The following is a 20,795-nucleotide window of genomic DNA, read 5'->3' as shown; positions in this document are numbered from 1 at the left end:
GCGTTTTCTGGAAGTCAGCTAGGCGGAGTTTGGTGGGTCGAAGGGCGGGCCGTTTTCTACTTCGGTTACAAATGTCCCTGTAAGTTTGCCACGAAATGAGTGAGACGGAGGACCCAGAGTCCACTTCCATCTCACAGGGAATTCCTTGAATCAGAACGTCCACCTTAATTTTGGGCTTAAGAGTGCTGTGGACTGTATATTTTTCCGCCCTTCCCCTTACGTTAAGCACTAGGTTTCTGGGACTGTGCCTGGCTCTGGGTGTGTGTAGGGTCATACCTGCGGTTGTAACCTCCAATTCGTGCAGATTTTCTCGGCTCTGGCTGCGGCACACGGCTTTGAGGTGACCTGTCTTTCCGTACCCGTGGCATTTGGCACTGCGGAACCGGCATGTTGCTCTCGGGTGGCTTCCGCCGCAGCTGGCACACTTAGCCCTGTTTGGTTGGAAGTTAGCGCCCCTCTGATTGTTGGCAGGCCCCCCCTGTAGTTGCGATGCAGCTTGAGCTTTTCGAACCGCCGCTGTACCGCATCGATGTCCATGGAGACGTCGTCATCTTCGGGACCGCTGAACCCGCCGTCCTCCTGGTGCACGGACCCACTGGGCCCGCTGCTGGTAGACGTCGGTTGTCACCGTGGCTGTCCTCGTATGCTATGACTTCCCTCGCCACATCGGTCATTGACATTTCTGGCTTGGCGATCAGCTTCTTCCTCAGCCGTTCGTCTTTGAGCCCTATGACGATCTGGTCCCGGATTCGGTCTTCTAGGTCCGGGAACCGACACCGTCGTGCGGCGTGTCTGACCCGGGTTATGAAGTCGTTTGCTGGCTCGTCAGGAAGCTGTAGTTTCCGGGCGAAATTTACTCTCCAGAAGAGTTCTGACTTGAGGGGCATGAAGTATTTGCTCAGCCCCTCGGTCAGGTCGGCGTAGGAGATAGTGGCGATCGGCTCAGGGGTGAAGATTCCTACAGCGGCATCATATACGGCGGGCCCGCTGAGCCAGAGGAGGGCGGCTGCCTTGGCCCGGTCGTCCGTAATCTTCTTAACCACCAGGTATCCTTCTACCTGGCCCAGATGAGACTCCCAGCCTTCTGGGTGGCGGGTATTGAATTCTCGAATGTGGCCATGGTTCGTCATGCTGTCTATAACTGTGGGTGCCGCTGCTTGCTTTGAAGGAAAGTTCGGCTTCCGAGTGACTTCAGCAAGTGACCAGCTTGGCTAAGGGAAAAAATCTCTTCTCCCCTTAGGTAGTGACTTCAGCTTAGGCAAGCAGGCATCCCACCTTCGTCGCCAGTGCTTTAGCAAGTAAGCAGGCGAGACAGCGAGTTAACAGTTTAACTCTTTATTCTGAACCAGGCAACAAACAGAAGAACATGACATCTATTTATACTGGCAGCTGTCGGCAGTTTGACCAATCAGGGGTGAGTCCGTTCCCGCGCCGTTTGTTTCCGCCAATCGGGGCCGTCAGGGTTTGACAGCTCGGAGCTGTCATCGGTAGCGCGTGTTGAGCTGTCAGTCGGTTGGCGCTTGCGCAGTTCGGCCCGGCAGCTTTGACAGCTGTCAAAGCTGCCACGGTTTTTTACCTCAGCCCTATTACTTCTATTATAACACACTGTGTAAATATATAACGAGTAAATACACAACAACCTCTACTTAATGTTATTTCATAAAAGGTTTTATATGCTTCCATTTATGTCCTTCATCTATAACCATTGCCCCAAAATTTTCACTCAAACTCAGAAATAACTATGGAATTCTTTCACTGCAGTTACATTATTTTCTATCTTGCCAACAGATGACATTTTTTATGACGTCTGTTCCAGGTAATAAAAGAATATTCTTGACTTTGCATTTGTGGCATTTGTCTCTTGTCCCTCTTTTTGTCTGCTGCTAATGATAAAATGTCTTGTCCAAAAATTTTTTTTGCCTTAAAGATAGCTGAAATAATTAGCCCAACCTCCCTGACAGGTTTATCAAAACACTGCATAAAGTGAAAATCAACCAAGCTACATTAAGTAAGAATAATATGCTGTAAATGCCTTCTAATTCATAGCAGATGTGCCAACAACTTATTTATTTCAAGATTTATAAAGCTGCCCAGTATAGACTTTTTCGACTCTCAGCGGCTGACAACATATAGGCTATATTTTTTTTCAAAAAAAGAAAATGAAGAATATTATTTACCAACAACCAAACAGAACAAACATTCTAAATCTAATATTATTATTCTTCCTTGATAAAATCGCTCCACCGTGCGCTCTTCACTCGTTCGCCTAAGGTGGAAAGACTCACAACTGTACAGGAAACTAGGCAGCAAGGTCCCCGCTTTGCCCCAAGTCGTTCCTTAGAACTTCTTCAATTTCTGCATCGCCTTTAGGAAAAAAAATAATAATAATCAGAAAAGGAAGTGAGCGTTGTGGGCAACTCTACCCTGTGTGCTTCTATTGAACTTGAGGCGCGGTCTGCCTTTCAAAACTCGCTGCCTACTTGATTACAAGGGAGCTGTCTTAGTTCTATGATTCTTCGGCGACGCGTTTGTCGCCCGAAGGACAAACGGGAAAGCGCCGGGCGGTCACTTAGGTGAGGGATGCGTCGTCTGCGGGATGGAGACATCTGACGCCGTGCAGTTCTCTGAACGGCGATGGAAGGGATGGGAGGACCAAGAAAGGGAAGGCTCCCGGGATTAAGCTAAGCTAAGGGGCTAACACGTGCCCGGAAGAGTAACGTCTGAAGGGCTGTATAGAGAGCGAGAAAAGGGCGTTGGACCCTTTCGGCTATTCAGGATTGTACTGTACTTCTTAGAATGGACCGCCGGCGGTGCAGCACAAAACGGGGAAGGAAGTAAAGCCACCTTCTTATTTCCCGTTTGCTAACTGCACCCTTAAAGCGCTATATATAAATAAATATACAAAATGCAGCTTATCAATTTGCTGTTGGTTTGGAGAGTGGGAAACGAGGGCTTTGGTGCTGTTCATATTGTGTGTGTGTGGGGGGGGGGGAATGCATATAACGGAAAATGCTGGAAGCATGGACAACTGTGTGAGGAACAGTTTATACCAAACTGTAGTTTGCTCGAAAAAAACGACTTAGTTGGTTTCCTGCCTTGTTCTTTAGGTTTTGTGAGTGCTTTGTGGCACTATAACTTCCTACCCACTGTCAAAGATGTATATGCAAGTTGAAAGTCATTCAAACTCACTCCTTCACTTGAAGAGATCCCCAGGCATCAGATCTTGGTCTGTCCTTGTAGGTAAGCCTGTTTCTCCTAAACATCTAAAAGAAAGCTCAAATGACAGGACTCCATTAAAAAAGAGAGAGTCAATTTTGACAATTTATTGCTCTCTCTTCAGGGCTGAAGCTTGCAGCAAATACTTTATAAGAACAAGACTGCTTGTTCCCATATCCTGGACAACAATTTGAATAGATGGAATTGGCTTTTGCATGTTGATTGTAATATTAATCCGAATTTTGACTTCAAGTCATTGACCTGGGATGTATTTATTGAGAATATCTCTCAGTTATTCTAATAAAAACTTTCACAGAATCATTCTATCATTGCAAACAGTTATTTGAGTCAATTCAGGAAGGCTTTACAGTATAATTCAACAAGATAATGCAATAGTTGGCACTATGCTATTTCTAACTGTCCTTTCATTATTATATGTTAATCCTTTACAAATCCTTTTAACTCAGCAGGGAAAATATAGTGGGAGAATCAGGTCAGAGAATTTTAATGTCTTTTTCTTTTAGAACAGGTGTAATAAAGATTTGACTAGTCTCTGAAATATTAGAATTGATCAGATGTGTAGTCAAATCGATGGAAGAGGACAAACTCTGGAAGTGATTGTTATGTTTTATGCTAACTAGCTCTAAAGCACCATAACAGTCATTGAATTGAATTCAAGAAAACAGCTAGAATTAATTATTTTCTTTGAAGATTCTTTTGAAGTTAATCTACCTAAAATGCCTCTAAGCACAAAATTTTTATATAGTTTAATTTAAATAGTAGAATTAAATTGTAAATTAATTTCTCTCCTTTTTCTCTATAGGGATCTCCTCCATTGGCATAGCTGCTGCTTATTATAGTGAAGGTAAATTCACCAGAAAAGTTTAGTTTCTTGTTAATATCTTTAAAAACACACATTTCTCTCAGCCATTCTTTAAATTTATTGAATTTATTATGTTCTGATTTGTGTTGTGCTCAACAGTTCTGAACTTTATAGTGTATACATTTCCATTTTTCCTAGACACCTCATAAGGAAGAGAGGAAGTGTGAAAATGTTAACAAATGTTGGTTCAATGAACATCCTCCCCCCATTATGTAGAATGACTATTTTTCTAATAAAAATGCAAGAGGCAAAATGGCCAATTTTTCCTTAATGTAAGAGCAAGTGTTGATGGTGTCTTTGCCTTCCTCTTCTCTCTTACATGGCAGCTCATGGTACTTGCTTCAATAGGCTCTGCACAAGTTTCTCCATTGTTTTAGTTTGGTATATTGCCAGTTTAAAATATTATTACCAGTTGGCATGTATCAGCTTCTGTCATTACAGTCCTTTATAAGGGTACATTTATTCTCCTCATTTTTGTATTAAAGAACTTTTAGTGAGCTGCTGAAAGCATTTGTACCGGTAATTGTTTTAATACTAGGTGGTCTTAAATTAGCCTTTACTCTTATTCTTTCTCCTTTTAGTTGGATGTGATTTTTAATTTTATCTTCAGCCACATTTTAATACCTACAAATAATTTAAACAAAGTATAAATTAGAAATGTATTCATAACTTGAAATATTATTTTGTCATTCAGATACCCTGGGTTGGAAACTTTTTTATCTTGTTGGCTGTCTCTTTGTAGCTGCACAAAACCTGGAGGAGTGGGAAGTAAGTACTGTAATATCTTACAAAAAAGTTAGTTTAATTGGCCAGATAGTAAATTGGGGAAAGACAAAATATTCAGTAATGGAATGCGTTGAATCCAGAATAGATTGTTCTCAAACTTGTCTGATCAAAAAGTACTTCTAGCTTTGGAAAAAGCCATTTCAGTTGCTCTGGAAGTGATTCAACAAATAATAGTCAGAAAGGCTTTTAAGAAATAGTTCATTCCAAAACTGGAACAATCCAGTTTGAGATTCAGACTGAGATTTGAGATTTTTCTGAAAATGAGAGATAAAGAGTTTGATGGGAAATGTGAGATTTATGTACATTTTACTTTTTAAGGAGGATCTGAAACTAAATTTACTTACAGCCTTGGTGGAGCAGTGGGCTAATGCCTCCTTAAGTAACACCAGCTGCCTGCAATTAGTGCAGGTTCGCATCCCACCAGGCTCAAGGTTGACTCAGCCTTCCATCCTTCCGAGGTAGGTAAAATGAGGACCCAGATTGTTGGGGGCAATAAACTGACTTTGTAATAATGCCACTTGGGGGGGGGGCGGCGAAAGCCCTAATAAGCAGGCATATACATAGAATGAAGGCTATTGCTAAGCACATTGGTTTGTGCTTAAATTGTAAGCCGCCCTGAGTCTTCGGAGAAGGGTGGGATATAAATGGGATTAAAATAAAAAATAAATAAATAATACATGATCCAATACATGATATTGACTATTTTAATTATTCACATTATTATAGAAAAGAATGTTTATACTTGTCTGACAACTGTTATTTTCCTCTCATCCAATAAATGGCTTCGTAAGGTGCTTTATTTCCCACAGGAAGCTATATTTGAAAAAGATGCAGGAAAGGTTTACTTAAAGTCATTCAGCCTTTACAAAAAGCTTCTGACCCTTTCAAGAGCTGGCCACGAACAAGGTAAAGCAACAAGTGTTTTTCTTAGTATGGTGCATGTTGTATAGAAAGTAAGATATTTACTTGATCCTGATATATGTACATATTGTAGTAAAGTATTATTTAGCTGTTCTCTTAATTGTGATTCTTTAACCTGTTTGCTTAGGCAGGTTAAAGTTTTGTCTCTGCAAAAACCTGAAGAAAATGACAATTTATTCAGACTCCTGCAGAAGCCACCATGTTGCTACAAATTTCTGTTCAGTGTTCTCTTTGGTTTTGAGATTAAATATTTTTGTTTTCATAATAACTAGTAGGTTGTTTGTTTCCAGTGGTTGCTGAGTTAAGAGTTTTGCAACTATTATTCATTTTGTCCTTACATGATGTGGCAGCATTGGATCACCTTGGTTGACTTTAAAAAACACTTAGCAGAATTAGACCAAGTTAGTACTTGAAAGGGGATTCCCCAGGAAACCCTAGTTATCAGCTAGATAAGAATGTAGAAGAAACATCCTAGAAGGCACTATTCTTGTAAACCCCTGTAGTTCAACTAAACAGTTTTTTTTAATACTTTTCTTAAATTCCGTCACATTTAAGTACCTAAAACATTTGCTTTATTTAAGTCATTTCAGGGTGTGTTTTTTACAAAAAAGAAAGAAGCATACTATATTATTTGGAGAATTCATCCCTCTTAAAGTGGTATATTCCAAAGTTTTTCTATTTCTTTAACCATATTCAAACAAATGCTTCTTTTTTTAGGTATTCTGTCTGATAGGTCCCATCATCTATTTTCTTAGTTTCCATTTTAATCTTTTTTCTTTACCCAGTGTCTTTCTTAATCAATGTACTTTGCTGAATCAAAAGATTTTTCCATTTAATCATAGGTATTACTGTAGATAGGGACGTGGTGGCTCAGTGGGTTAGGACGCTGAGCTTGTCGATCAGAAGGTTGGCAGTTTGACGGGTCAAATCCCGAGTGCCGTGTAACAGAGTGAACGCCTGTTACTCGTCCTAGCTCCTGCCAACCTAGCAGTTTGTAAGCACGTAAAAATGCAAGTAGAAAAATAGGGACCACTATGGTGGGAAGGTAACAGCATTCTGTGTGCCTTTGGCGTCTAGTCATGCTGGCCACATGACCACAGAGACGTCCTCAGACAAGCGCTGGCTCTTTGGCTTTGAAACGGAGATGAGCACCAGCCCCTAGAGTTGAAAACGACTAGTACGCATGTGCGGGGGAACCTTTACCTTTACTTTACCTTCTTACTGTAGATAAAGAAGGTAAATCAGTATCTTTGTTATGGGCATTTGCCCACTTCTTTTTATTAGGAATCTTTTTCCTTCCTTTTCTCTCCACTTCTCTTGTCACTTTTTGTCTCTCCAGTTCTGATGTTTTTCCTTGTATCTCTGTAGAATGTTTTTCCCAGTCCTTTTTCTTATCCTCAAATTTGCTTTGAAGCGTTGAAATGTAAGTTATCTTTTCTTCCACTTGAATTAAATCATATTCTTTTGTTTTGTAAAATTCCATCTTTACGTCCCTATCCTCGGAATTATGTTCAGACATTTCTGCTATATTTTCCTGAGAGTTTTCTTGGGAGGAGAATTAAATTAGAGATAAGTTAATTTATACTTTCAAAGTTGTTCTGTATTTCTTTGTAGTTTGAGATCATTGTCCTTTGAATTGGTTGCAGCTTATCATATATTTCCTCCTGTGAAGTATTCATTGTTTCTTGATAAGTATTTTCTATAAGTCTCTGATTTTCCATAATGACCAAGTCTAGATTTTTTTCCTTTCCCCCCCTTTGGAAATGGCTTTGAAGTCAGAATTAAATAGATGTGTATAGTCCAAAAAGTTCATAAAAAAGTCTTTTTTTCTTTGTTTCTGTTCCCTCAGATTTGTAAGTCTCACTTTATCTAAACAGCTGTGTTTATTGAGAACTTTGAAGGTCAGAGGCAGAAATTTGTCCCCAAATAATCCTCGTCCACCAATAGGTGTCAGCATTGGTTCATTTTTCAGATCTTTCTAATCTTTTCCTTCCCTAAAGGGTGAAATTTGCCACTTCCAATTGCCAAAAGGTGGGGGAGAAACTCCCTCCTTCTCTCTCAGAGATCTTTTGTTTTGGGAGTTCTCTTCTTCAGGAAAGTAGGTAGGATAGAGAAAATCAATATTCTTACCCAGATTCAAACGCGCTGCTTACAATCAGCTTAAAGTAGAGCTTTTGACTTGTTGTTTGCAGCTTAGGCTAGACAATGGAGTTAGCTAGCCTTCCTTCTGTTGGTTTCTGGAAGGCTTCTCCTGGACCGATCGGGGAGACCACCATTTCTCCTAGGTCCCTTGGACTACCTTCATTTATTGCCACCTCTCCGGGGCGGCTCCTGGTCCATTTAGGGTCCCCAAACAGAAAGAAATTCAGTGGAAGGGCTCAGTATTCTGAATCCCTCAATTGCTTCACTGCTCACATGAAACCGGAAGACCAACTAAACAGTTTTTGTTTTATGCTGTGATTGCAAGAATATTTATTTATTTATTTATTTATTTATTTTATTGCATTTATATACCGCCCTTTCCCTGAGGACTCAGGGCGGTTTACAGGGAGTTAAAAATCAAACATACAAAAGTTAAAAGCCAAGTTAAAAAATATTAAATCAACCCTGTGCTATTAAAAACCCCAATTAAAATAATTTTCTCCTCAGCCTGGGCCCGAGAGCTCAAAGAGCCAGGTCTTCAGGCCCCGGCGGAATGATCGGAGGTCGGGGGCAGTCCTCAGCTCCACCGGCAGCTGGTTCCAGAGGGCAGGCGCTCCCACTGAGAAGGCCCTATCCCTGGGTGTCACCCGCCGGCAATCTCTTACCGGCGGAACCCTGAGCAGACCCTCCCTGTGGGAGCGCACTGGGCGAAGGGCGTTTGAGGCCGGCAGCAGGTGTTCCCTCAAGTACCCCGGACCCAGGCCATGTAGGGCTTTATAGGTAATAACCAGCACCTTGAATTTCACCCGGAGGGCAACCGGAAGCCAATGCAGCTCGCGGAGTAGAGGTGTTACATGGGAGTATCGGGAAACCCCCATTACAACTCGCGCGGCCGCATTCTGCACCAGTTGAAGCCTCCGAGTGGTCTTCAAGGGCAGCCCCATGTAGAGAGCGTTACAGTAGTCCAAACGGGAGGTCACAAGCGCATGAGTAACTGTGCGTAGGGCGTCTCGGTCCAGATAGGGACGCAACTGGCGCACCAGGCGAACCTGGGCAAAAGCCCCCCTGGTCACGGCTCCTATGTGATCTTCAAAATTGAGGCGTGAATCCAGGAGGACGCCCAAGTTGCGAGCCCTATCAACGGGGGGGTAACACCTCACCCCCCATCGTAAGAGGTGGAATAACTTGGTTAACCCGAGATGCCGATATGCACAGCCACTCAGTCTTGGCGGGATTGAGACGAAGCCTGTTTCTCCCCATCCAGACCTGAACCGCCTCCAGGCACCGGGACATCACGGAGAGGGCATCACTGGGTTGGTTCGGGGTGGAAAGAAAGAGTTGGGTATCATCAGCGTACTGGTGATACCCCACCCCGAAACCACGAATGATCTCGCCCAGCAGCTTCATATAGATGTTGAACAGGAGAGGCGAGAGAACCGACCCCTGAGGAACTCCACAAATGAGAGGCCTCGAGGCGGATCTCTGCCCTCCTGTCAACACCGACTGCGAGCGGCCCTGAAGGTAGGAGGAGAACCACCGTAGAACGGTGCCTCCCACTCCCAACCCCCTGAGACGCCGCAGCAGGATACCATGGTCGATGGTATCGAAAGCCGCTGAGAGATCTAATAGGACCAGGACAGAGGAGCAACCCGTCCCTTGCCCTCCAGAGATCATTCACCAGCGCGACCAATGTCATCTCCGTGCTGTGTCCGGGCCTGAAGCCCGATTGGTACGGGTCCAGATAATCAGTTTCCTCCAGGACCAGAGGGAGCTGATGCGCCACCACACTCTCAACAACCTTCGCCAGAAAGCGAAGGTTGGAGACTGGACGATAGTTGTTTAAAGCAGCCGGGTCCAAAGCAGGCTTCTTGAGAAGGGGTCTCACCACCGCCTCCTTCAAGGCGGCAGGGAAGACACCCTCCTTCAAAGAAGCAGTTATTACTGCATGGAACCAGCCTCGTGTTCCCTCCCGAGCCGCATAAGCTAGCCAGGAGGGGCACGGATCCAACAAACAGGTGGTGGTGCTCAGTCTCCCCATGATCCTGTCCACATCATCAGGGGAAACAGGGTCAAACTCAGTCCAGATAACGTGCTCAAGACCGCCTGATTCCTCCACATCAGACTCTGCCCAGTCAGAGTCCAGGCCGGTCCGGATCCGAGCGATTTTGTCCGCCAGATGATGACTAAACTCCTCGGCTCGTCCCTGCAAGGGATCCTCTCTCACCTCCTGGTTAAGGAGGGAGCGAGTCACCCTAAACAGGGCGGCCGGGCGATTATCTGCGGACGCGATAAGGGCAGCAAAGTAGTTAGACTTCGCCGTCCTTATCGCCGCAAGATAAGACCTTATAAAGGTTCTTAACTGCAATCGGTCGGATTCGGATCGGCTGGACCTCCAACCGCTCTCTAGACCTCGTCTCCGACGCTTCATCTCCCGGAGCTCCACAGAGAACCATGGGGCCCAACGGGATCTGCGCCGGGTCAGAGGTCGCATGGGTACAACGCAGTCAAGTGCCCTGGTGGCAGCCGTTTCCCAGGCCTCCACCAGAGCATCGACTGGGCTGTGGGTAAGGGTGATTGGTATAGGCCCAAGCGCCCTCTGGAACCGATCCGGGTCCATTAGGCGCCTGGGGCGGAACCACCTGGTGGCATGACGGAAAACCAGCCTCAGGAGGTGGTGATCTGACCATGACAGAGGGGTGATGGACGGGGAACCCCCTCCCAGATCATCCAACCACTGTCCAGACAGGAACACCAGGTCGAGAGTATGATCCCCCTCATGAGTTGGGCCCTCAATAACCTGGGTCAGGCCCATGGCTGTCATGGAGGCCATGAACTCCCGAGCTAACTCCGACGACCCTCCCAGTGATGGCAGGTTGAAGTCACCCAGGACTATAAGCCTGGGGAACTCCACCGCCAACCCTGAGAGGGTATCGAGCAGCTCAGGCAGGGCTGTTGCCACACAGCTGGGCGCCAGGTATGTAAGCAACAAGCCCAACTGAACCCGAGGGCCACATCTCAAGAGGAGGGATTCACTCCCGGCCATCTGGACAATGGTGGCCTCCCGGGGACACAAAGTCTCCCGAATAACCACTGCCACCCCACCGCCCCTGCCCTGAGCCCGTGGCTGGTGCAGCACCCGGAAACCTGGCGGGCATAACTCGGTGAGAGGCACCCCTCCCTCCGAACCCAACCAAGTTTCCATGATGCACGCTAGATCTGCACATTCCTCCTCGATCAGATCATGGATGAGGGGAGCTTTGTTAACTACGGATCTAGCGTTAAAATAGACCAACCTGAGCTCAGGGGCCTGATCACCCTCATCCCCGGGTAGGAGGGTGCTAACCGGAGGGTCGGAGCGCACCACCGCTCGGAGATAGCGGGGGCGCGATCCCAGATGTTGGTATGGCCCTCCGCGGAAACACCTGCTGCCATTCCCTATCGCCGTGGGGATTTGAAGCCCCACCCCCACATTCCCAGAACCAGCAGCCACCTCCCCAGACCCCGTCCCGTCAGGACCTCTAACAGGACCAGACTGAGTGCCGGTTAAAGATTCCCTCCCTACCCCCCCCCTCCCTCCCCCTCCCTAACCTTTTAAAATAACCGGCTGAAAATTTTATCAGGGGCCTCTTAACACGTCTTAACTCGAGGCCCCTATCTAAGCCCAGCCACCTCTCGGAGCCCCAACGCTTGGGCTCGTCATTAAGGGGAGTATGGAAACAGGCAACAGGTCGCGCCCATGAGGCAGGAACCCCCCTAAGGGCATACAAGTCCGCTTCGGAGTAACGATAAACCATACATAAGGATAGTCTCTTAGGGCAGATTGTTAGAATATGTTGTTGAAAAAATGGTTTGTTTAACAGAGTATTATTAATACACAGTGGAAGTTGTACTGGGACTTTTAGGCAAACAGTAATGCACTAACACGAGTTTTATAACTTATTTTTACTCAGACAACAAAAAGAAACACAGTAAGAAATAGTCCAAGTATCAATCCAGTATCATGCACATAAAAGTCAGTCCATAAAAAACATAGTATCAAAATACAAAAGCTGCTTACCAATATCAAAAACAATATACACTGTAGCAAGCAGTTGAATCTTGAGAGAATAAATATCAAGTTAGCAAACAAGAGAACAAGAGGTATCCAAACACTAACATCAAACACATATACAAGAGCAACTACGTGTAACATCTAACTCTCTTTTATGTGGAATAATTACAGCCACACCCTTAGACCGTTTAACTCCTTAAAGGTGCTTTTACTCCATTATATAATATTGTCACCCAAACAAGTTTAATCTCTAACAATCTCCCCTTTTGGGTGGCATATTATACATATATTTTTACAATCTCAAATTACACATATCACAAACAGATTTATGCTTTATAGCACCCTGAGCCTTAGTAAACTGGTCAGCAATATTATCTTCAGTTGCACAATATTCCAGTTTAATCAAATTATCTTTAACACATTGTCTGACATTTAGATACCGTAGATCCGTATGTTTTGATCTAGTTTTCACTGCAGCATTAGTTGCTAATTTTATAGCTGCTTGATTGTCTTCATACACTTTTATTGGTTCATTACAATTTAAACCCATATCAAACAATAATTGTTTCCATACCAATAGCTCAGTACATAATAAAGATAAACAAGAAAATTCGGATTCAGTTGTTGATAAGCTTATATGCTTCTGTCTGTTAGACCTCCATCCTACTAAAGCGTTTCCCAATAATACAACCAATCCTGAAGTGGATTTCCTGGTTACAGTATCAGATGCAAAACTAGCATCTGCAAATGCTTTTAGTTCCAATTCCTTTGTTGGCTCTAGATATAGAGAATAATGTATGGTGTGCTTCAAATATCTTAAAACTCTTTTCGCACCTTGCCAACATCTGGTTGTAGGATTCTCACAATATCTAGCTAAATGATTAACTGTAAATGCTGTCAGGTCTTGACCAGTTACATAAATACATCAAGCTGCCTATTAATGATTGATATATCTTTTTATCAAAGACATTGCTGTTATCTGCTGAACTCTCAAAACCTTGAACCATAGGTGTTTTTACTGGTTTACAGTTTTCCATATTATAACGTTTCAGCAAACCATTAATTTTCTTAGCTTGAGACAATTTAAATCCTTTACTAGTCCTGACAATATCCAGCCCTAGATAATGACTAATAGCTCCTAGATCTTTTACTCTAAATTTTCTTTTTAACCCTGAAATTATTCTTTCAGTTTCTGTTTCATCTTTTGCTATAATAGCAATATCATCAGTGAATAATAATAACAATGATAATTCACTATTTTGCTGTTTTATAAATAAACAAGGATCTGCAATACTAGCTTTAAATCCCAAACTATTTAACTCTTTTACTAAACATCTATTCCACTCATAACCTGACTGTTTTAAACCATACAAACTCTTATTCAGTTTCCAACAGTACCCTACCTTACTTTCTATTCCTGATGGAACTTTCATATATATATCATGGTTTAATGTTGCATGCAAATAAGCAGTTTCAATATCTACATGTTTTATACTATAATTCTTATTTGCTGCCCAAACTAAAGCAGCCCTAAGAGTGGAAGCTCTTAACGTTGGGGAAAATACTTCATCATAATCACTATTATTCTGTGCAAATCCTTGAGCAACTAATCTTGCTTTATGTATTACCTTTATGTATTATCCTTTGGACATTTGTAAAAATGTCCAAAGGATCGCTCGATGATGGTATATAGCTGGAAAAGAAAGTCCAGTAGGCATATTTCTTAATCCGCAAGGCCATCTCAGCTCCCACCTGAGATGGTAATCCAAGGGACAACCTCAGTCGTCCTCTCACTCCGGCTGAGGAGTCCAATCTGGAGCAGAAAGAGAAAGGGGGGTCCTGAGCCAGGCCCACCCCAACTGGTCTCTCACCCCAGTGAGGTGGTCGCTGACCAGTCCAAAACCGGACTGACCAGTCCAAATACCAGAATGATTGGACATGTAAACTTCTATTTTCCACCAAGAGTTTGCTTATAGCTACTAAGACCATATTTGCTTCATATAGAATTAACAATAGTGTATATTGATTTATCGTAGGATTTTGAAGACACAAATATATTTAAACCTTGAAAACACAAAATTCCCTGTGTAATAGTTGAAAGTGGACAACTCTTCTATTCTTTGAAAAATTAGCAAATCAAGTCTTAAATTTCTAAAAAAAACATATGTTCATCTTTCCAAAAGAATATTAACACCAACATGACGTTTCTAAGCTAGTAATCAGCTACAGAAACTCGCTTGCATTCATGTTGGAAGCACCAAGCCACTTCTGGGGTGAAAGGATTAGCTGGTGACATCACCAACTGGGGAATGCCCAGATAGGGGCTCCTTTCATGTCCTGTTAATGTGCCCACCAAAATGGTACCTACCTATTTGCAATTGAATGTTTTAACTGCTAGGTCAGCAGGAGCTAGAGTGAATGACGGGAGCTCACCTCTTCACACAGCAGCACTCTGGTGATCATGGGCTTGCTAACCTCCAACATCCGAACTACATAGCCACCACATTCCTCACTACAGAAACTAAATTTATAGTTTATGGTTTGAGGGATCTTGGAGTCTGTTGTTGCTTTAAAAGATTTTCACTACATCAATAATGAATTCCATTCTTTTTTTTATTAAAAAGTTTTACAATACATTTTATCTTTAACAAACCAAAAAAAAAACCCCTCCCAACCCCCTCCCCCCACCCTCTTCCCCCTCCCCAACCCTCCCCAACCCCTCCCTCCCTTCCCCCCCCCCGCTTCCCAGAGCAAAATACAGGGTATAAAAATACAAACAATCATAATCTAACTTACGCAAACAATCCTAAACTATTTAAACTACCGAACTTTAACTCATATAAGAAAACTCCAAACATATATATATATATATATCATATCAATAATTATACAAATACAAAATAATACTTTCCAATCTAATACCAAAACACAGGGTATAAAAATACAAACAATCATGATCTAACTTACGCAAACAATCCTAAACTATTCAAACTATCAAACTTTAACTCATATAGGTAAATTCCAAACATACATATATATATCATATCAATGATTATTCAAATACAAAATAATACCTTCCAATCTGATACCCAATAAAAACAATCTCAAATAAACCAATTTATATCAATTGTCTAAAACTATTCCTCATTCCAACTAAGCTTTAAATTCACATTATCCTGATGTGTTATACAACTTAAAATACCATAGATTACTTTCCAAACTTAAGAAATTTTTATATAATCACATCATTCTTATATTCTTATATTCTATTACCTATTCCAATATTACCCATAAAAATATTACAAATTAACTTCAATCACAAAGAAAACAATTTATATCAATTTTATAAAACTATTCTTCTATCCAACTAAAAGCTTAAAATTTTTCATCCAAATAACAAATCATAACCTACAGAATATCAATAAACACTACTACAAATCTTCCCAATTAACTTTTCATAATCATCTTAGAACTAAAGCAACACGAAATATTACATAATTATTTTATAGGGGTAAAAAATATATCCCCAAATATTTAGTCCTTCTAGCAATTCCAATTCCCATAATCCTTATTACATTATTGTCTCTTACAGTTATGTGACTAAATCTTCAGGCTTGATTCATTCGTCTAGAAGTAGCACGCCTCTTCCAATTTCTGGCCTTCTCCAGTGATAATGAAATTTGACCCACTCCTGTATCTTTCACATCTGTCTGCGTTAACCCTTCAGCAACTTGCAGGTTCTCTCTGGAACGTTGAGACTCTCTCTCACCTTTTTTCTTTGTAGATTCCAAAGATGGTATGGGGACTGCTTTTAAAACATTACTGTAGAAATCACGCGCCTGAATCTCCGTAGTAAAACAGTACCTCGTACCTTCATAGGTCACCACCATACCCACTGGTATTTGCCATCTAAACTTAATATCACGTCGTCTCAATTCTTGTGTCAAAAAAGCAAATTCCTTCCTTTTTCTTAAAATCTTTGCAGGGATCTCTTTTAAAATCAGAACTTTTTGCTCAGCAATTACAAAATCAATATTGTAGGAGGCCTGGATAACTTCATTTCTAATCATTCTCTTTGTAAAATAAACCACCACATCTCTGGGTAGTTTCCTTTGTCTTGCGATCCACGAATTAACACGGAAGATTTTATCTATATCTTGCATTATTTCATCTGCTGGTCGCTTCAACACCCCTTCCAAAGCCTCAGAAACCATTTTCTCCAAATTTTCCTTAGGATTTTCTATTAGGCCTCTGATTCTTAAAGCAAACTCCATCTGAGAATACTGTGTCGAAATCAAATCATAATCCATTTTCTCTATTACATTTTCAGTTTCTGTCATTTTGGCTTCCAATCTAATATCATTTTGAGCAAGATCTTCCACTCTTTCATCCAAAATCTCAATACTTTTAACCATGCTTTGTATTGCAGATGTGATGTCTGCTCTCATTTCTTTTAATTTCTCTGTAAACTTCTCCTCCAACTTTTTCTCCATTATCTCAACAAATTGCTGCATTTGCTTTTCCATAGTCTCTTGCAACAGATTCTGCAAATCTTTTGCTGTAAAAGCTGATACAGATTCAGATGCAGAGGACAATGAAGTTTTCACCGAAGACTGCTGCCTCAGGGCAGGAACTTTAGAAGATATAGCCGCCATTTTCACCCTCTATTGTTAACTATGCACTTTCACTTACAGATTCAGCAAAGTCCATTGAGTTAAAGATCAAAACATCATCTTCACCAAAATCTCCTGAATTCCATTCTTACCTTGGAATCTACAAATCATCATTCAAAAGTGCTGGGAGGAGAAACTTAAGTGGTAGGAGGAAAAATAGAGTTTATGCTAGTATTTTCTGAGGAAGAATTCAGAAAGTCTCCTATCTAGGGTCAATCCTTGTTAGCTCTGTTGGGCCTAAAATTAATAGGAGGCAGCTGTGGGCATGCAAGAAGATCCAAATAGTTTTTACTAATTTTTGGTGTGAATTGTACATAGTATTGCTTGACATTATTTTACTAACAATTCATTGTTTGCTCCTTGCAAATAGTGGTTGTTCCATTGGGTGAAATACAGGCTGTGAATGTAGAAGAAGAGAAGGTTCGTTACTTTGGGAAGGGGTACCTAATTGTATTGCGATTTGGCACTGGATTTTCACACCCTCTCACACAGAGTGCAGTAATGGGCTGCAGAAGGTATGTATGAACTTTCTCTTTTGTGACTAATTAGGATATGTTAGGAGGTATCATTTAAACTGAGATTGGCAATCACATTCTCAAAAACCCAACTGTCCTTTTGTTACTACTGTTCTTTTCAAATTCTTTAGTTGTGCATTAACTTACATTTTTTGGTTAAAGTTATAATGTTATGGCATTTTTATGACTGCAATCTATTCCAGAATGAATTTAAGTGTATTTTATTTTGACATTTTTAAGTGTAGATGTCAGAAATGTGTCATCAACATTTTCAGTTCTCCAATTAAAATGAGTTTAGCATGAAAAGCATAGTGCTTCACGTAAATTAATGTAATACTTCTTAATTATATATCAGGAAGAGAATTGGTATCTGAAACCCATACAATTAACTTTTTTTTCTTAAATAATTTTGTGATATCAGACTGAAATTTAATTCAGTTTGAAAATAAAAGTTAACATTAAAATCCTGTGATATTCTTTCAAACAGACATGGGAACAATAAAGGCCAGAGGTTTTGGTATACTTCCAAATATTTTCCCTTTACTAGATGGATGCAGAGAGTTCCATATTTTCATGACCAACTCATTGGATTCATTAAATCTTGCCTATTATTTTTTTCTTCCTCAGTGATGTTGAGGCTGTGGCTAACCTCATTATTGGTTTCCTTGATCTGAACGAGTTACAGATTGATGAAGGCCTTGAAACGAGTAGTGGAACAGATGTTAGTGATTAAGAAGATCAAGCAAAGGGCAAATAGTTGCATGAACTCTGTGGAAACCAAAAATTGTCTGAATGGTAGAAAACTTGAATCTGTTACATTCTTAAGTTCTAGAAACAACTTTTTAATTGTTAGCTTCCTGTGTATGATATTAACCAACAATCAGAAAGGAGTTTAAAGTCTTCCATATTTTCTAGACCAATGGATCTTTTAACTGAAAGATTTTCAGATGGGAATACCGTTTGGACATAATTTAGACGATTATCTAATTCCTGATAAGTCTTGAGCCTACTTCTTTCCCCTTCTGCACTTCTTGTGATTCTTTTAAATTTCAATAAAATTCTCCAGCGAGAGTATTGAGGCCATAGACTTCAAATATGGACCGTGCTATTTCTCAACAACTGCACTTTTGCAGGAGGAGCAATATAAAAGGTTTTGATTCAGAGCAAACCAGTTTGGCATTGCATCCAGATCTGAAACTCTTGTTTTTTCTAAACAAAAGGGGAAGAACATTCAAAAAGCAGGAACAACTCTAACTTGACAAGCAACAGACATGTTACATAGCACAGAACTTCTTCTAATTGTCTTAGCAATTCACGAGGTCTGTAATTACACATGGAATTTGTCCTGATCCCAAGTTGTTTTAAACAAAACTCGACTCCTGTTTGTAGTTAATTGGCAGTCTGTAAAATTTTGGTTGCCAGTCTGTAATTTAACAGTGAGCTTCTCCCTATCTAGAAAAGGACATAAACGGGATTCCAACCAAAGGCTAGCTGTCTAATCACAACCCACAGAGGTGATACTAGTCTAATGGTAAATCAGTGACTATAATAAATTCTAAAATGTAGAGAGCTGAAATTAAATGTTTTAAACGCAAGTTTTCAAAAACACATCTTTGGCTTGATTGTTTGTGGTACACTATTGTTAGCTTTTCCACAGGAACCACATTTGATATTTCATCTTTAAAATTGATCAGCACAAAGGAAGTTTGTATGTGTGTGCACATGATTGTGTTTGTTTCCTACTCATGATTCATATTATTATATCGTTTTTTCTAACATTAGTTTGATGGTAATTATGGTTAATTTTCTACTGGGCCAAGTACCAATAATGTCTGTATTAAATTTACTGCGGTTCAAAGGAAACATCCAGTCTAATAGATAATTCAGTGATGGATTTTTATTTTAAAAATGGGGAAAATGGTGTATGTCAGAGAAATCTTCCTGTTTAGAGGGTTTTTTAAAAAGAAAAGTATTAAAAAGGCTTATCGAGTATATTTAATTAAACTAAAAAGGTGTTAGGGTCTGTCATTGGTTTCCAGATATAAAAAGTAAATACCTCACATTCTAGAAATTCTCAAAATATATTGTCTTGATAATTCTTTAGTCATTTTCTAAGTGTTTTAGAGTAGAACACTAAATGTCAAAAAGACATTTTTGTTCAGATAAGTCAGGTTATTTGAAAAGTGTTAAAATGTTTGTTGGAAAGTGTGCTTTATAAAGTGGTTTTTCAGTTATATAATTTAAAAATTATTGCACTGTTTCATATTCAGCATTAATATTTCTTGTCAGATATCCAAATACTATATAAACACATTTTAATGCTTTCCTTTTTAAAACAATCTCTTGCTTTAAAAAAATAGCAATGGTTTAGGAAAAGTTATAAACTCCATTTTGTAAATACTTGTTTACTGGAGATAGGGCATTAGAAATTAAAAGTTTCTTCTTGCACAATTAAGCAATAGCACTGTGTCTACAAATATGTGCACTTTTAAAAACTGGATGATAATTCACAATTCACTGAAATACAATAGAAGAAATATCCATCTCAACAAGACTATAATTAGAACATTAAAATAATGATTCCATATCAAATTGAATCCAACATAGACTTGTATCTTTGAGATGGTCAGAGAACCTGAGCTGCATCTGGAAATTGAGGCATAAGGCTGTCACCTGTTTGGTAAATGGAACCTAATGCTCACTGCTCATCTCAGAACTCATTACAGATGGTATTTGGGGATCAATATTAGGATATTCTGTTGGAATCAATTTGAGAAATTCTTGGAAATGTGATTGGTATCTCTGACTAGGATAAGATAGGCACTCTTCTTTTATATAATTCTGCAAAAAAATAAGTTCAACATTTACTTAGAAACATTTGGTTTGTAAACTAATCTCAACCAGGCAGTTTGATTTATTGGAAAATACTATTTAATTAGAGTTCTTGCTTGGATGAACCTTAATACTGAAAATGGAAAGGTGCTTGGCTTTAACAAAATTGCATATTTTTCCTGTATTAAATATCTGACAAAAGGAAGAGCTAGTGATTTATAGGCTTAAATCACTAAATGTTCAGTTTCCAGAAACCGTGCAAATAAATGCACAGCTTAAGAAACAGTGTAACAGATGCAAGATTACTTGCCAATGTATAAACAGACTGAGTTAAATGGAAGAGATTACTCTTGTGTGCTTTCTTTTTTTCACACATTACAAATTCCATGTAAAGTTTGTACAAGCCCATTTTTAGGTTGTCTATATGCTAACTCTCACTATCTTATTTTCCTTAAAATTCTTGGTTGCATGAAGACAGTCCCTTTGCTGTTCCCTGGATGTCCTACCACTGTTTAATTAGAAGATTCCTAACCACTGTAGTACTCAGAGACAAATTTTTATAGTTAACTTTTCTCACACTTCAGGGGAAATATTCTAAGCATATTAATAAGATTTACTTAACAGATAAAATGTCTGCATGATTTTTAAATTTGGAAATTCTACACTGTGTACACCTTTACACAGAGGAATGTATAGAAGCATGATGGAATACTCATAGCCTCAGGTTTTTGTTGTAATGCCAAGCTTAATAAAATTCATTTGGACATACCCTATTA

General features: G+C 40.4%; 1 protein-coding gene across 4 annotated transcripts; it reads left to right on the top strand.

Annotated features, from left to right (window-relative positions):
* Window positions 1-1,325: 1,325 nt before the first annotated feature.
* Window positions 1,326-20,787, top strand: CYBC1 (cytochrome b-245 chaperone 1; the record flags this gene model as incomplete). 4 transcript variants are annotated; one of them, XM_081318014.1, is made up of 8 exons in its annotated part: window positions 1,326-2,573; window positions 3,108-3,240; window positions 4,040-4,081; window positions 4,794-4,867; window positions 5,695-5,791; window positions 16,694-16,816; window positions 17,043-17,187; window positions 17,815-20,787. In XM_081318014.1, 7 exons carry the CDS (start codon window positions 3,156-3,158, stop codon window positions 17,918-17,920), a joined length of 672 nt encoding a protein of 223 aa, XP_081174140.1. In that variant the 3' UTR covers window positions 17,921-20,787. The 4 variants fall into 4 exon arrangements, with proteins under 4 accessions (XP_081174140.1, XP_081174143.1, XP_081174142.1 ...); XM_081318017.1 differs by lacking the exon at window positions 16,694-16,816; XM_081318016.1 differs by lacking the exon at window positions 16,694-16,816 and having other exon boundaries at window positions 5,677-5,791.
* Window positions 20,788-20,795: the final 8 nt, after the last annotated feature.

The sequence above is a fragment of the Vipera berus genome (genome assembly GCF_964194415.1).
Source record: "Vipera berus genome assembly, chromosome: 2".
NCBI lineage: Eukaryota > Metazoa > Chordata > Lepidosauria > Squamata > Viperidae > Vipera > Vipera berus.
Note: the sequence above shows the minus strand (reverse complement) of the source record. Positions and strands in the feature narration are given on the sequence as shown.